General features: G+C 42.4%; 3 protein-coding genes across 5 annotated transcripts in view; 2 read left to right on the forward strand and 1 right to left on the reverse strand.

Moving 5' to 3' along the window:
• The first annotated feature begins 289 nt into the window (after positions 1 to 289).
• Positions 290 to 2230, forward strand: LOC111229763 (parapinopsin-like). Its single transcript, XM_022756232.1, has 4 exons — positions 290 to 644; positions 1184 to 1512; positions 1665 to 1910; positions 2078 to 2230. Exons 1-4 carry the CDS (start codon positions 290 to 292, stop codon positions 2228 to 2230), a joined length of 1083 nt encoding a protein of 360 aa, XP_022611953.1.
• Positions 2231 to 5299: 3069 nt separating this feature from the next.
• On the forward strand, positions 5300 to 7473 carry LOC111229764 (dopamine D2-like receptor). The gene is made up of 3 exons (XM_022756233.1): positions 5300 to 6191; positions 6624 to 6844; positions 7318 to 7473. The coding sequence occupies exons 1-3, from the start codon at positions 5300 to 5302 to the stop codon at positions 7471 to 7473; spliced, it is 1269 nt and encodes a 422-aa protein (XP_022611954.1).
• Positions 7474 to 7589: 116 nt separating this feature from the next.
• The window catches only part of LOC111229839 (potassium voltage-gated channel subfamily D member 2-like), a 33184-nt gene continuing 24152 nt past the window's right edge, over positions 7590 to 16621 (reverse strand). For 2 of the 3 annotated variants that reach the window (XM_022756322.1, XM_022756321.1), the window contains exons 3-7: positions 13716 to 13878; positions 13156 to 13254; positions 12100 to 12198; positions 10823 to 11043; positions 7590 to 9597 (exon numbers count right to left, since the gene is read on the reverse strand). In XM_022756322.1, coding sequence (XP_022612043.1) covers positions 9420 to 9597; positions 10823 to 11043; positions 12100 to 12198; positions 13156 to 13254; positions 13716 to 13878 — 760 coding nt within the window. In that variant the 3' untranslated portion in view covers positions 7590 to 9419. The remainder of the gene's footprint in view (positions 9598 to 10822; positions 11044 to 12099; positions 12199 to 13155; positions 13255 to 13715; positions 13879 to 16621) is intronic. The other variant, XM_022756323.1, reaches the window with a different exon arrangement.

The following is a 16621-nucleotide window of genomic DNA, read 5'->3' on the forward strand; positions in this document are numbered from 1 at the left end:
ATTGATCCACTGTTAATAACTCTTCAACTTTCCAATTAGCATTACAGCAGCGGGTTTGTTGGGATTAATCCCTCCAAATCGTGTTACGGACCAATTTCCCATATTGCATTTGGGGCTTTCTCTATCAGACCAGGTGCTCAATCTGAGAAATGGAAATAAGAAAAGCCGAATGGTTAAACATGGATCAGAATTGATAAGATCGATGACGCGGTGTCCTTAGTTGAGCACAGTGTCTGTGGCTTCAGTCTCTGGCTTCACACTTGTTTCTCCTGGACTTCTTTTAGGCACCATGGACAGCAACAGCACGAAGCCGTGGAGCTCCGGCTCTCACCATCCATACATCCCCGAAGAGATGGGGACGGTGGCGCCCACCATCTTCCCTCGGGTGGGCTACAGTATACTTTCTTTCCTCATGTTCATCAACACAGTCCTGTCAGTGTTTAACAACGGGCTCGTTATAACCGTGATGCTGAGGAATCCGTCTCTTCTCCATCCTATGAACGTTTTCATCCTCAGTCTCGCTGTGTCTGACCTCATGATAGGCCTGTGCGGCTCGCTGGTCGTCACCATCACTAACTACCAAGGCTCTTTCTTTATCGGACACGCAGCCTGTGTGTTTCAAGGATTTGCTGTCAATTATTTTGGTAAGTGGAGATGAGACAGGAGTTTGTTTTGTAATGACCTTTGAGACTTCAAGAGAACGTTGCTTTCTCTGTGCCTGGAGGTCATAAAACCCATGTGAAACATAAGATACCACAGTTTAGGGTGAAAAGACACCGTATTGTTCCTTCAGTTTATAACTGAATGAATTATAGCTTTACAAAAAATATTCATGCTCTGTGCCTCCTGGTGATTTTTGGTCTTTCTCCTCATATCACATCTTTCAAATGCTATGTTGCTTATTTGGACTTAGAATTTAATATTGACTTTGGAAACAAAACAAATTGTAATCCAAGGTACAATTGTTTGCTTTTCCCAGAGCTTTCAACAACATCTCATGGTCTTCTCTGTGAAAGGAGTTTGCTCAGTTGTTATGGAGACGTTTCGGATTCTCTTCATGACAACTAAGTGAACTACATTCCCTAAGAAAGACCTTAAAATGCAGTTAAAATGTTCAGATAAAGTCTGTGGTTGGACCATGAGCTAAGATTTTTTTTTTCTTCCATTTGTTTTGCTCTCCCAGGCCTGGTGTCTCTCTGCACTCTGACCCTGCTTGCTTACGAGCGCTACAATGTTGTGTGTAAGTCAAGAGCCGGTTTAAAGTTGAGCATGCGGAGAAGCATCATCGGGCTTCTGTTTGTCTGGGTCTTCTGCTTGTTTTGGGCTGTGACTCCTTTATTCGGCTGGAGCTCCTACGGACCCGAGGGAGTCCAGACCTCCTGCTCTCTGGCATGGGAGGAGAGATCATGGAGCAACTACAGCTATCTCATCCTCTACACGCTCCTCTGCTTCATTTTCCCTGTTGCAGTCATCATCTACTGCTACTGCAAAGTGCTCACATCTATGAGCAAGGTGGGCTTAGTATGCCTTCTGCATATTTATCACACGTTTACACCATTAAAACAAGATTTAAAACTCCCACCTCCATCCTCATCTGTTTGCAATCTACCACCTACAGACTAAAACAGCTTTTAATGGGGGTCATATTTGTTTTCCACTCATAGCTGAACAGGAGTGTGGAGCTACAGGGTGGGCGCTCCAGCCAAAAGGAGAATGATCATGCCATCAGTATGGTGCTGGCCATGATTATAGCTTTTTTTGTCTGCTGGCTGCCCTACACGGCGTTGTCAGTGGTGGTAGTTGTGGATCCAGAGCTCTACATCCCTCCACTGGTCGCTACCATGCCCATGTACTTTGCCAAGACCAGCCCTGTGTATAATCCGATCATCTACTTCCTTTCCAACAAGCAGGTAAGCAGCTGAAGTCTGTATCTACTGTGGAGATGAGAGAGATGCAAAGGCTGAGGGTGGACAAAGATAAAAACACAACATATATACAGATTTGCATGTCTTAATGTCTGAAATGAACGCTCACATGTTTTCCTGATGAGATGATTATGCGTTTTTATCTCTAACAGTTCCGCGACTCCGCTCTGGAGGTGCTGTCATGCGGCCGCTACATTCCCCACGGGCCCACCAGTGTCAGCATCAACATGCGCACCTTGAACAGAAGGACCCCAACTTCCTTAAGCAGGAGTGTCAACACGCACAGCAAGGTGCTGCCTCTGTGACTTTTCTCCAGCAAAAAAAAACAAAGACGCTGCCATGGTTGTCAGAGTATTGGTGCATCATCACGAACACAGACCTGCACATCCACAGGCTGGTGTCTTTCAGAGAGGTCTTCACTGTAGCCAGATGAGAACAGAATCAGCACAGAGACTTAACAGCTGAATCAGAAGGTGAAGCAAACAACAGGGAAACCTTAGTATATGCAGAAATACAATCCAATCCAATACCACTGAAAATAAGTGCTTATTTTGTTCATCCGTTGTTTTGATTAATCTCTTTTTGAGACTACTTTGTCTTGGCGTTTTATTGAACAGCATTATATTGCAGGGTGTACTGTAGTAGGTTTTATTTCTGTGATTTGTTTAGATCAATAAACTGTTACCTTTTTCATATTGGTGTTTGCAGGTGTGTGTGCATGTGGGAAAATAGCCAAAAAAAAGATTGGAGATCTTGAAAGAACAGAAAACACTGGCTGAAATTAATGTTTTCATTTGTTTTTTTAACAAGCCTGGGCAAGTCACAGGCCCCCCGGACTTTGACCCCTGACCTTTTGTTCAAATAAAATGCATTGGAGCTGTTTTTGTGTAGTGTGAGAAAACACTTCCTACTTTGTGAAAATCACATAGGTGATTAACATTTTCAGGGAGTTGCATAATGAAATATTGATTCATACCTATAATAGACTTTGCAACTCTTTTTATATTACAAGGCCTTTTTCTGGGAACCAGTGCTCTGATTTTATATAAGATATACTGGACAGCACCTCTGCCTATGTAACATTATTATGCAAATACACAGAATTAAAGTCAACAGTAGCCAGCTCTATCATCCCGTCAACAGTGACAGCAAGGCCAAATAATTTTACTTATTAGGGATTATGCAATAAGTCCTGCCTTTAGCCAACACACAATTTCCACTGCAGCACAAAACACAATATTACATTGCTGCCGTGTATATACATGTCATTTCAAAGACAAGCACCTGTGTGAATGCAGGATTTGATCAGTACAATTATTTTACAGTTGAAGGGAAACACCAAAGGCAATGTAATGTGCTCAAATCGTTTTGCAATTCCCACAAAATCACAGTGGAAAAATCATGGCAAAATTTGGATGCACTTGTTCACCCTGAACAACACCTGTTTTCAACAATGAGTGAGTGAGTGATTCAGGCAGTAAAAGACTTTCATTTCTCTGGGTTAGCCTGCTCTGTGGTCGGGCAGCTCTGTATTTCTATTATTTGCAGTTTTAAATCTTTGCAGACAGTTCAGAGGGGGATTAGATAGTTCGGGGAAAGATGACATAATGAAATAGTCTTTGGGCCTGATTCAAACCCAGGACATCGTGTCTCACATGGCACACGCCTGAGCCCACACTGAGTCACCAGCATGAAGATTACTGTGCATCAGAGAATAAAGATGAAATGAAAAGACAAATTTTAGCTGTTGAGTTAATGCTAGCCACTAGGATTATGATTTTGTTTGATTGTTTATTATTTGCTGCTTTACTTTATTTTATTTGGCTCATACTTTTCTTTTTGGTGCAATGATTTTATTACATTTATTAAACCATGAACCTTTCATGATAACAAAATATGCCTTTATAATAATGTCAGAGAATCTGGCTTTTTTTTTTTTTCAAACACTGACAAAGTCATTTGCAAGTCATCATGCATTATTTTTTATTTTGTTCCATGTGAATTTTTCCTCCCTCTCTCTTCCTTATTCGCTAACAGGTATGATCAGCTGATCATACCTGTTAGCAAATAAGCAAGAGAGGAAGGAAGATCAGTCTCTCATTGGTGAGACTGAGATCCAGCTGTCCAATCCACAGCCAACACAAGGACAATACAGTCAGCATCATGAGAGTTCATTCTCTCTTGACTCACTCTCTCTGACTTTGTTGAACTGCTGTCCTCTGCTGTTGTTAAATCTGTGTGTAAGTTTGGTTTGCCTTCTACTATACACTATGCACACATATGGGATTTCTGTTTCTGCACACACACCAGGCTGCCCACTAAGGTGCCCTCACTGCAGTCTTTTGAATAGTCCTTTTGGAGATATGTTTGGCTTGTTTAGATTGGTTAAAAAAAAAAAGTCAGGGTGAATTTTTGTTCAGTTTCTTATTTTGTCCTGTTCCCTCCCACTTGTTCAACACGCTTGATGTAAATATTGTAAATGAGAATCTAATTCTAAATAAAGAAAGTGTTTTTCATTTACAACTACTCCTTTGCCTCAACATTTTTATCATCACAAGCTGCTTATGATGTTCCCTCTGTTTATGGTGTCCTAAAATATGTACAGTTTATTTGTTTGCACCAAGAAGTTTGTTGAATGGGTTCACGAGTTTTCTTCTCCAGAACTTCCTGTTTTTGAATCTATTTGATTTTGAGAGACATTCAATCACTCTAACATGTAGGATGGTCAAGAGGAAAATGTATTGTGTTGATCTAATCCCAGATTTGGCATAGTCCATAGGCTTGTACATCTCAAGCAAATAGCATTTCACACTTTATCTCCAAACAGGATTACACAATGTCATGCTATAATCCAGCAGCACGGCTCCCTTTATTTCCTGAGCCAATTCAAGAACTCCCAAGTTATCCATCTGGCATGCTTAATACAAAGCTTTTAACCTTTATGAGGAAGGCTACTGTACTTAATGAAATGGATAGCTGTTTAATTCACATGCATATTCATAGTCTATGCACCTTAGTGCAAATCCACTGCATCTCATCTTTGAGCTGCTTTTTAAAGATGGGCATCGGGATTGAGACAATAGTGACGTATATGCTTTTCAATTAACAGCCATCCTTTTTTTCCCAGTTGTCTCTGCTGTGAATACACAGCACAGTTTTTAATGAATGTGAAATGTGAAGACTCCCAGGTGACCCGCTGGTGCTGTGGAGTGATAATGAAAAGGGCGGATACTTTTGGTGTAACTTGTCCAAGCTGCAGTTTCACCCATTAATATCATTCATTCAGAGGAGAATCACTTGCCTTAATGTATGTTCGCTCAGAGTATCCAGGATGAAGATACAGAAGTAAACATGTTGACTCTTTGACCTTGGAGATGAGAGCCGAGCCTTTGCCTGCATGGGACTCTGGGAACAGCACCATTTGGGAGAAATACATTGACATCACCTTTGTCGTGGCAAACAGCTTGATTCTGTTGACAACTTCTGTCGTGGGAATTGCAGCAAATATTTTTGTGATTCTGGCAGTTTATCACCAAAAATCACTGCAAACTTGGAACAATGCGCTGGTGGTTAATCTCGCGATCATAGACATTCTGCGATGTGTGATTGACTGCCCTATTCTCTTGACCATTGTTATGGCTTTGCATCAAAGAGGAAATGTGGGAGAGTCGATCTGTGATGCACAAGTGGCCTCTTTCTCTTTCAGCTGCTGTATCCAACTGTTAACACTGGCATGCATAAGTGCAGAGAGATACCAGGCTATTGCACAACCCTTCAAAACCAGTCAACGAAAAAAACGGATTACAGTGCTGATTCCTCTCACGTGGACCTTGGCTATTCTGATGTCTGTTTTCTGTCTCATATTTGTAAAGGACTCACCCGTGCACATGAAATGCAAAGGATCACAGAGAGAAACATCATCCTCATATGACACCTTTGGACTCTACATGCTGTTCCCACTGTGGGCAGCTTGCTTTGGTGTTATCATTGGATTCTACGCTCGAATATTTCTCCTTGTGAGGTCGCACAATCGCAAAATATTTGACAAAGGTACATTTGCACTTTCTAAAAAGCAAAAAACTGAGGATAAAAAGAAGAAAGAAGAAGTTGTGGAAAATGCAAACTCTGAGCAAAAGCAGACCCTGAACAAAAATGTTGCTCAGGTGGAGCTGGTGACACAAGCTGAACCAAACTCATCAAAGAAAGATTCCTCCACTGCTCTGCTGACCTCGAGAAAAGCTGCACAATGTGCCTCCAGTTCAGAATGTAAGAAAGAATTAAAAAATACCGTGGAGATAACTGACTTGGAAACAGAACAACCTTGCCCTCCTGCGATGCAGGTTGCAGTGCAGACTGAAGAGAAACCTTTTAAAATGGAGCAGTCCAACCCCTGTCTTACAAGAGCTGGAGCAAAACCATCAAATGGAGGTGCTGTTGGCAGCGGTGAGAGCTCAAACACAAAGCCACAGAAGGTGTCAAGCAATTTCAACACAGAAAGCCAGTCCAAAGAGAAAGTTGACAAAGCACCCTCTGAAATGAAAGAAACCAGGCCCAAAGTTAACACGTCTGCACAGTTAGAAAATCCTGAATGCGCTGTAGTTTCAGTGACTGAACCAAAACAAGCAAAGAACAGCAATGGAGGAGAAACACTGGCTGTTACTACAGTGGATCAAGTGTCTTCATTACCTCCGGTGTCAGGCAACCCTCCTGAAACAGAAGCTCCCAAACAAAATGTGGAGGCAGAAGGGGCTGTTTGCATGATGCCTTCAAAAGCGAATAAAGATAGAGCGAACAAGAAGAAGGAAGGTAAAATGGCCAAGCGTGCCGGCTACATCATTGTAACCTTCCTTTTATTCTGGCTGCCACTGATCACAACTATCCTGGTGAATTTTTTTGTTCGCAAAAACAGAAATACACGGGTAAGTGTTTGTAGAGGTAAGGATGCAACATTCAATGGCATTTTGTGAGTGAAAAAGTGTAAGACAAACTTTTTGTTTGTAGTAGGTGAACATCTGTATTCTTATAATTGAAGGAAGGACTCCTGCACTGTTTATGACCCCTGAACTCACTTTAAGGTCCCAAAATCCTCCTGACACAAGATGTAACTTTGAGTTTGACATGTTTTAACGTGTATTTCCAAGAGCATGGGAGGGCCAGAATGAATTATACACAAATATTTGTTTGATTTAATGTAAATGTAAATTTAATTATATAGCTAATTATTTATATATAGTATATTTATATGCTATACGTATATATATATATATATATATATATATTCTTATGACCTATGAACCCAGGGATGAAAACCTGTTCTATAGGTGGATAGTCTTTACACGAAGTCTATCAAATGACCTCTAACACTTTTTAAATTCTTTATTATTTTTTTCAGATAAAGATCATTCAGGATGTGGAGATCCTGTCAGTGTCTGTTGCCTGCATCACTTCACTGAGTGACCCAATAATATATGCTGCGGTGAACCCTCAGTTTCGTACAGAGTTTTACAGGCTAAAAAATAAGGTCAAATCCACATTCAGTAAGACATAATAATGTTTCCACTCCTGTCTACCTTTGAGTGGCACTAGACCAAATGACCATATTCAATATTCACAATGTAACTGAATATTAAAATGGTTAACATTTGTCTAGTCATTGTTCAAATATTAACTAAATTAAACCCCAGACGCTAAAGTGTGAATTTTTATTTGGCTATAGAGGGCCTATTATTTTATATGCTGCTGTGTTATCTTAGATTTTATGCAGGCTGACTTCTCAGCAGTTACTAAACCCTGCAGAGCAGCAGCGCTGCGTGCTGTGAGAAGCAGCCTGGACCAACGCAATCAGCTCAGCGGGGGGAAGCTGCTGAGTTCTGTGTCAAACAATCAGTGAGGAATTGCTTGTCTGTCTCCAGAGACCCTGCAGCCAGGACCCACCACTGGGCCGGTCAGGTCCTCACATGTCCTCCAGCAGCACCTCATTATTATCCCATCCCTGTTATTAGTGATGCTCTTTGAGTAATCAGGGAAAACATTATGAAATCCACCTAACTGTGTCTTAGTTTAATTAAAAAAAAAGAAGACATGGGTCATTTAATGGATGTTTCAGTAGAGCTACAGTATTTATTCTATCCACTGCACCAAATGCACAATGTGTATTAACTTGTCCCATTTCCTTACCCTTTATATATGTACTCCATGACAAGATTTGTATTTCATTAAAAGCAAAGTGTTGCAGAATTTACATCATAACATACCAGCCTCATTGTGTTTCCTTCAATCAATCTCATTTTTACTGATAAACCTCCAACAAGAAGCAGAGACATACTTTAATAAAACAGAATTCTGCAATGACAGCATGCAAATCCTTAATTCAACCAGTTAACAGACAGAAATAGTATGCCAACAACTGTCAACTAAATCTAGAAATAAGAGGAGCCAACTTCAAATGCGGCTGATAAAGTTCTAACTGAGATATTTACAATATGAAAAATGTACAAAATGGCCCTTTAACACAGTGAAATCTACCAAGTCTCGCTTTTGAATATTAGAATTTAAGAGGAACTCAGTGGAATTGATGGTCAACACTCTTTCATATGGTTTTCCAGGTCAATACTATGTGTCCACATTAGGGTTAGTATTAGTCAAGTGTTGCAAAGAACATTCTCTTATATTTCTACCTTGTGACCTAACTAATATGTACCCTGTATATTTCTCAGTATCAATTGTTAATTGATGACAGTGGCTTTCACATAGATCCATATCAGAATGTCAAATATGTAAGCTAACACAGATTTTGTCATTTTGACTTTCACTTGCACATTTCACAAACATGTCAGGATGCGTAATATATTTTACTCATCAAGCGATGACATCAACCAGTTAATGAGTCAGTTAATGAATATTCACAACAATTATTCATTCCTGTGGATGTACGTTTTCTGAATTTACAACAGTGAGGGGACTATTAGAAACCAGATAATTGGGGGGGAGGGGTGGGGGTTTAAAACAATCTATTCAACTGGGTAGCGAGTGAAGTGAATGTTTCTAATGTGTACATATAATATTCACAAATATGGCCCTCAGTTAATGAATGTGTGCTTTGTCATCAGAGGTCATCAAGAGTGACCTTTAAACAACTGCCTTTCCTCCTTTGAATCAGAAGACAACAAATACACCTACATTACATATTCAAAAATAAAGTATTTTTTCTCAGTATGTTTAGGCAACAATGATAACCACGCAATCCCAACACTTCCTTGCTCTGCTGTGCTTAATGGAGCAAGATCTGCTGGTCGCTTTTATTCCAAGGCAGCCGTCCACATCATTCTAATACCATGCAGAGTTTGACATCAGATGAGATCACTACTTCAAAAAACCCCGACCTCTGCTAATCTTATAATCCCTCTAGATTATGGCAGGTTGATGCTCGGTGGTCCCTCTCCTCAGCATCTGGTGCTTCTTGAGACCAGTTAGCTGATAAGATAGGCATGACATCTACAAGGCAGATACTCGGACAATGTTGCTCTGAGAGTATGCGGTGGTGGTGGTGGAGCCGTCCCCGTCTGATGAGGTCACCACCGGGGCAGACAGGCTGACCATGGAGGGAGTGATGTAAGGTTCGTCACATTTCAAGGGCACAGTCTCATCGAGTTTGGCATTCAGGCTGGAGCGGCTGTAAAAGAAAACACAGGATGAAAGAGGGTGAGAGGCCTGACCTTGTGAAAGTATTACACAAAGCCTGTGTTACACAGGGTCCATTCATACATCCTTACATTCTACAAAAGCCATTCTTAAGAAATATCCATGTCCTTTCTACAGAAGGGATATATAAACGAACACTGGATCCTGTTGCTCATATAAGGTATATTTCAGTTTTAATGAGAACTTCTGGAGCTTTTGTCAGTAAATGGAGAATATACTGTATTGGGGAACTGTGTATATGAAGGTCCAGACTGACTATACTTGTACAGTATATCTCACATGCAGCTCGCTTTGTCTATAATGTACAAAATCATCCTGTGTGTGTGTACTGTACGTTCTGTCTTGTTGCACGTGAAATCAATTTTCACACATAAAATGTATTATTATTATCTCATACAATGCTAAGGAATCACACTGTTTCACACCAACATAAACAGGTATCAGTTCACCCACTTCATAAAATGACTTGTTTTCTCACCTGCTCTTTGTGCTCTGAAGAAATACAGATAGTTCAGGGTTTTACTTGCCTATATTTTATATATGCAGCTCTAAGAATTCTGCTGCGCTCCAATGCAAAGGAGGTGAATAGAATTTCATTTGTGCTGCTGACAACATTGCAAAATTACATCCAACAGAAACCTCTCTTTGCAGATACAGTGTCCTTGTTGCTCTGGATAATCCACAGAACAAGCTGTCAACAGTTCTCTCAGAGGTTAGGGGGTATTTCTTGCACAGAAAGTAGTTTCACTGAAAATTATTCATAGTTCTGTGGATTGTCCAGAGTGACGGGAACACTGTTTGTGGAAGGACGTGTTGTTGTTTTTTAGTTTTACTTTAAGCGCCGCTAACAAAATTCAGTTCACTACCATTGTGTTGGGTTGGAAGCAGAAATCTCAGAGACAGATACAGAGATAGAAACAAGGGCAAATAAAACCAAAACTATCTGTACATACACCTACTGGTGAAAAAAAAAAAAAAAAAAAAAAAGATTTTCCATAACTTGGGTGAACTGGCCTTTAAGACAATCACGGGTTACAAAACCAGGAATGCTTTTCCATTTAATCAGTAAAGTTTATCTTATCTTTTAATGCAGGACCAGCAGTTTGCATACATATGTGTATTTGGTGTGAGTGTGCTCAGAGAAACAGAGATGTAGAGATGTAGAGAGAGAAAAAAGGGCTAATCAGACAGACTACCTGTTGACCACCGGCCTCTCCCTTATCTGTATGGTGCTGAGCTCCTGGTTGTTTGTGCTAGGCAGGCTGAAGCTGCTCTTCTTCCTGTGGCGTCGGGAGCAGCACGAGCCGAGGCCGTGCGGAGACGAGGACAGCGAGGAGGAGCGGGACCCCGACTTGTTCACTGTAGAGATCTCCATGCAGTTGGCCTGAAACGTCTGCTCGTCCACAAATTCATGATTCTGCAGAGGAAGACGGTGGAAAAATTGGGATTCAATATTGCTCATGAATCACTCAATTACATCGATGATTGGCTCCGCTAAATAATGAGTAAAGATGTTTCACAGTAAAGACTAAACAGACTGAACAAAATCCACAGCAAAATTGTTTAATAATTGGAAAATGAATCATCAAGGGAATAGAAATATATTGGCCCAGATGTCCATATTAACTGCCATCTGTGAAAACATTCACAACTGTTATCCCTGTGACAAATTAGCATGACTTGAAGGTCAGGCTCCGAGTATGTTTCAGACTGTGCCAGGAGGTGGCAGAGTGACACCACGCAGAATCTGGTGCCATCTCCCTGAATCATGCCTCCTCTCTTATAGCTTCCCTCTGCCACTTGTTCTCCACTCTCTGCCATCTGTAATGCACACCATGAGAGGCCCGATGTACACATGTGCGCAGCCATATGAATGGCGTGAAGCCTTAATGGAGATATTCCCAGATGACAGGCAAGTCTTTTACAGGGGGGAGGATGATCTGTGAGGAGGAACTCTGATTTACTGCCTGTCCATGTTTCTGTACAGGGTTTAGAGCTGCAAGTGTAAAACTCACGTCACCGCCAAGCATTAAAAGAGGCTCTTACATCTCTAAATTATAGATAGTGTAAAATGAAGTAGGCTGGTTTGAATGGAAGGAATAATGTTACTGGCTGGCAGAGTCATGTTATCTTTAGCATGTTGCTGGCGAGGGGACTCAACATTTCCCAGCCCCATTTACTGCTATTTTTAACTCATGTTGCATTTGAAATAGATTCTACAGTTTGTGCATGGATGAAAAAACCTACTTTGTTTCTATTTGCAACACACTGGAACAAGCAGGCACCACCGACGATACAGCACAGACTGCAGGAGTGACGCAATTTTACATAAAAGGAACTATTTTTTACAGCAAGCTATTTTAAACTGTGTAAAGTCTGTTACCAAGATAGTAAAAATAAAAGATGCCAAAGTGATTGTGTGTTTTCCAGTGGACACAGCTTTTGAGTTTGAGGGAAATAAAAGGGATTTTACCGTGGTTTTCTCCAGGCAGTGCAGCAGGTGATGATGCTGGCTCTCAAAAGGAGGGCTGGCGGCTTTCCCCACCAGGGCCTGTCCTGCCTCCTTGGAGGCCTTGGAACACACAAAAGTGAGAAGAAAAAAAACAGTGTAGATGAGCAAGCTCAGACTCTGTGAGTCTCAGGCAACAGCTAGGAGCTAGGAGCTCGGTGATGTAGTGGAGAGTACGCAAAGCACTGAGAGTTGAGATGCTGATCTGTAGCACGGCAGCCAATCTACTGAGAACCTAGTGAGATGGGGATGTTTTTAGAGAGGCATAGAGACAGTGGCTGATTACAACATGTTTCACTGATAGACTTGGTTTTGCCATTCTCTCGCTGATTTGGTGAGAAGGACCAGAAAAGTCAAATTAGAACTGAACTCATTTCAGTGCAACAGCAGTGGCACACCTAGACACAGATCGAACACACTACACCAAACACAGCACAGATTCTGAACCACAACCACACTACAGACTTTGATGAAGCTCTGCACGGCTCTGGGATGGAAGGATGTTGTGTTAGTCTGCACTACAACCTGGATGCTCTAGAAATAACACACAAAACACACGGCAGATCAAAAACAGAGTTTAGAGGAGATTGCAGGCTGAGCAGACAGCCTCCATAGGCGACCTACTGTCCAGGAAGCCTTTGGTTCCCTCCTTCCCCTCCAAACCCTGTTGAACAGACATGCACAGCTTGGTCATGTGTCAGTGTGACTGTAATGGCTGTGTACTCCACCAGAAGGCAAGTGTGCCTGCCTGGCCCTCCTGCTGTATGGACAGAGAGAGAGAGAGAGTGTGTCGACGAAGCATGTCAATGCTGCAGCTGAGAGGTGCGATGTAAGAGAGAGGACGATCACACTGAAGCACTGGAATGACAGCAGCCCCTGTGTTACAGCATGAGAAGGCCCCCTCCCCCGCCCTCCCCTCCCAGCGTGTGTGGGTGGCAATGGCCCCCCGAGCAGAGCGGCATGCAAGCATCAGCGAGGCCCCGGTCAGTCAGCCCCCAAGCCGCTGCTTGGCCCCGTTACCTCCTCCAGTGAGTCGATCAGGAGCCCATTTTGTTTGTAGCGCATATAGGCATTAGTGCCTCGAATCTTCGCAGCGCGGATTCTAGCAAGCCGAGTTTTCTGTTTGAACAAACAGACCTCTGTTTTAGCCTCTGACGCTTTGTCTGTCACACTAATTGGCTCTGTCTCCCTCTGGCAGCCACAGTATTTAGTGGGGAGAGGCTACGCTTAAATCTATGATTAGGAAATTCTGCCTTAGCAAACACTTTTAGAAAGAAATGCACATATTGCTATTGAAAAGCTGCTGACACAAAACTCTGAAGATCATTTGTTCAGTCATTGTCATTTCCTCTCTCATTTCTCTCTCCCACTGAAATATACTCAAGCAACTTTAGCCCGCCCAATACACACATACAGTACACAGAAGCACAATACAAGATTAATATTCTGGGAGATAACATTTGCCCTGTCATTGTTATGTGTGGAGAAGACAGAGACAGAGGAAAGAGGCAGATAGGAGGAAAAAATAAAGAGAGATAGGGAGAGAAAGGAAGAGAGAGAGGCAGAGGGAGGGGCAGTACCCTCTGGGCTCGTCGCTTCTCCGCCCGCTGGCTTTGGTGGTAGATACGGCTGAAGTTTGACACTATGACAGGGACAGGCAAGGCGATGACCAGCACCCCACTCAGAGAGCATATGGACCCAAACACCTTCCCCACGATTGTTTTTGGCACCATGTCACCATACCTGAAACACAGACAACAGATGACAGTGAGCACACTGGGTAGAAAAACAATACCAAAAAAAAAAAAAAAATTCCTTTCAAAGAATCCGCCCTGGACGCTTGTTTTGCCATGTTGTTGTGTGTTTAATGTTATTTTTAATCATCTTGAAATAGTTACAGTGACCTTGGATTATTTCACTACTTCAAATAAGAAGTCACACATTTGAAGTGAGTGAGCAATAAATAGGACTTTTCTGAAGTCTCTGCTTCCTGGCCTACTTTCTACATGCCACTGTGATGCTCCTCTTTTAAAACCCCCGTTTCATATATAATTACACACCTGCTGGCACCGGCTAATGCTTTCACGTCGTGACCAAACGTGCTACACATCCCCTGTGACCTCTGTTAGCCAAACAGCTTGTGGAAGATACAGGGAGTAGTATCACATGGAGTGAAAGCTAAAGGGGGAAGGGAACAGCATGATGCCAAACCCTGGAGAGATCGCTCGAGTCTGTGGGCCTCAGAAACAGCCTCTTGTGTGTTTTGTTCTTCTTCCCACATCATAATGGGCCTTGAATATTGAATGTAGATAGACGGTGAAACCACATTAAAACGATTCATGTCCAAGATAAGAGAGAAAAAACGGCTCTTTTGAAATGGTGCACAACACTGTTCCACAAGCGTGTCATTTTTCAACATCATACAAATGTTGGACAGGATACATTCAGCACGAACAGATTAATGGTTGTATATATGTCAGATGGGACTGAATGATTCCCATTCACGAGATTAATGTGTGTGTCTTCTCTCAGGCACTCAGACCTGTCTATGCTCAAGGTAAAACTGAAATCAAACTGTCTTCATGATCTCACTTTCTTTACATTAGCAGACACCTCCAGTGACACTTAGCAGCCATTACAACCAAAACTAACAAGCTGAATATTTAACCACAAACTCGTGATATTCTGTTTTGCCGCACAGAGAGGTAGTTTTCATTCAATATCATACAAAAAAAAACATAAGGCAGCAAGTCCTGATTTCTCCAAGGCAATTAATAGGAACAAGGCTGCAAATTAGACACACAAATCATTTCAACATAACCTACATGTTCACGAACACCCCTCTGCCTGTTAGACCACAGGCAGCACTGTTTAGGAAACAGTGCGAATAAATGATTCAGAGAGTGAATGTTTTCCTTGTCTTCCAAACATCCCTCCATGTGCTGCAGAGGACCAGCAGTACACAGGATTGCAGGTGGGTGAGATGAATGATCGGGACCCTAATGCGCAAATGACCTGAGAAGACCATTACCTCCTGAGAGTAAGATGAATGCAGGTAGGAAAGGACATCAGCATTGCTCAGTGGCTGTGACAGCAGCGCGTCTCTCAAGTGAGGCAGGGTAATGTGAATGTATCGCTACACGGGAGGTTGACTATTTCATAAATGAAGTTGTCTAATGCCCACGGCCGTCTGCTTGAGTCATTAGCCTCAGGTTTCCATCACGTTGGGCCCAACAGCCTGGGCTTTTACAGAGCTTGGGCGGAAAGATGTAAAAGTGGACATTTTAATATCACGCTTGATGAGACCTCATGTACAACAGTTTGCTTTCAAGTTGAGTAATCTCACACAGATGTCATTAGTTTAACAGTTCATTACAGGTCAAGTCATTTTCTTTTGTAATCACTGACGGAGCCTGACAGCAGGTGTCAATTATAGATTCCGGATGTGCTGTTGAAAGCCTATAAAGAGATCTGCATAAAAATGCGTTGCCTCGCATTAATGTGACTGCTCACATGTGTTTTATTCCAATGGGACGAGTGGCAGAGATGCTGCTGGATGTGAAAAAAAGTGTGAACAGTGAACTGTGGAATACAATGCATTGCAGTTCTTTCGGCGAGCCTCGTCTTTTGAAAGCAAAGCATAGTAGTGAGCAGGTGAAAAAAAAAAGAAAGGAGCTAGCACACTCTGGAGAGAAACACTAACAGTGATGGATTGTTCATAAGGGGGAAGCTGAGATACACAAAGCTCTGCCTCCTGGATGATGGCAGAGGTAGGAATTAACAGCAGCGAGAGATTAAAGTAATGTTCCTGCTTTGTTCTTGTTGTCTCCGACTACCAGGTGCCCACGTTTGCTACCCCGAGTTGACATGGGTGAAACACAAAGATGGATAGCCAGATCCTTATCCACCCTGCAGAGGAGGAAGAGGGGTGTCGGAATGACTGAGTATCAATTCCCCAGTTCCACCCACCTGAAACCATACTGTGCTCGCAGTCGCACCGCTCTTAAAAACAGCGCATCCTGTAGAATTGTCCTACAGCGAGATGACAGCATTGCAGATGAAGCCCAGCGCAGTGAGAGAGAGTGAAACTGGGGGGGTTCGCCTCAGACGTTGTAGGAGAAATGTCAGACTAAAAGGAATATTTGAATTCCAGAACCGGGGGATGAATGTCCCCGCCCGGCTCGGATAATAGACCAATCAAACATTCATGAGTCCCTGTATCAACCTGTGTGGCAGAGTTTGTGCGGCTGACCTTAAAAGCGGTGCGGTATTCCATCAGGGGGTGCTCTGAGACAGATTTCTATACATGACCTCACTGCCTCACAGCGAGCGCCGACACCCTGAAACATGGACACGCCTGAGACACACAGGAACACACACACACACACACACACACACACAGACACAGGCGGTCACTAAGAATATGTGTGTGTGTGCGTGTGTGTGCGTGTGTGTGTGCATGTGTGTGTGTGTGTGTGTGTGTATG

This window comes from Seriola dumerili, unplaced genomic scaffold (genome assembly GCF_002260705.1).
Source record: "Seriola dumerili isolate Sdu_G_001 unplaced genomic scaffold, Sdu_1.0 BDQW01000242.1, whole genome shotgun sequence".
Classification (NCBI taxonomy): domain Eukaryota; kingdom Metazoa; phylum Chordata; class Actinopteri; order Carangiformes; family Carangidae; genus Seriola; species Seriola dumerili.

What these genes read in the sequence shown, in the direction of transcription:
- LOC111229763 (XM_022756232.1), top strand. Translation starts at nt 290, where the DNA reads ATGGACAGCAACAGCACGAAGCCGTGGAGCTCCGGCTCTCACCATCCA. An exon ending in ATTTGCTGTCAATTATTTTG is followed by an intron (nt 645 to 1,183) that starts GTAAGTGGAGAT and finishes TTGCTCTCCCAG; the next exon opens with GCCTGGTGTCTCTCTGCACT. An exon ending in ACTTCCTTTCCAACAAGCAG is followed by an intron (nt 1,911 to 2,077) that starts GTAAGCAGCTGA and finishes TATCTCTAACAG; the next exon opens with TTCCGCGACTCCGCTCTGGA.
- LOC111229764 (XM_022756233.1), top strand. Translation starts at nt 5,300, where the DNA reads ATGAGAGCCGAGCCTTTGCCTGCATGGGACTCTGGGAACAGCACCATT. An exon ending in ATGTGCCTCCAGTTCAGAAT is followed by an intron (nt 6,192 to 6,623) that starts GTAAGAAAGAAT and finishes CTCCGGTGTCAG; the next exon opens with GCAACCCTCCTGAAACAGAA. An exon ending in GCAAAAACAGAAATACACGG is followed by an intron (nt 6,845 to 7,317) that starts GTAAGTGTTTGT and finishes TATTTTTTTCAG; the next exon opens with ATAAAGATCATTCAGGATGT.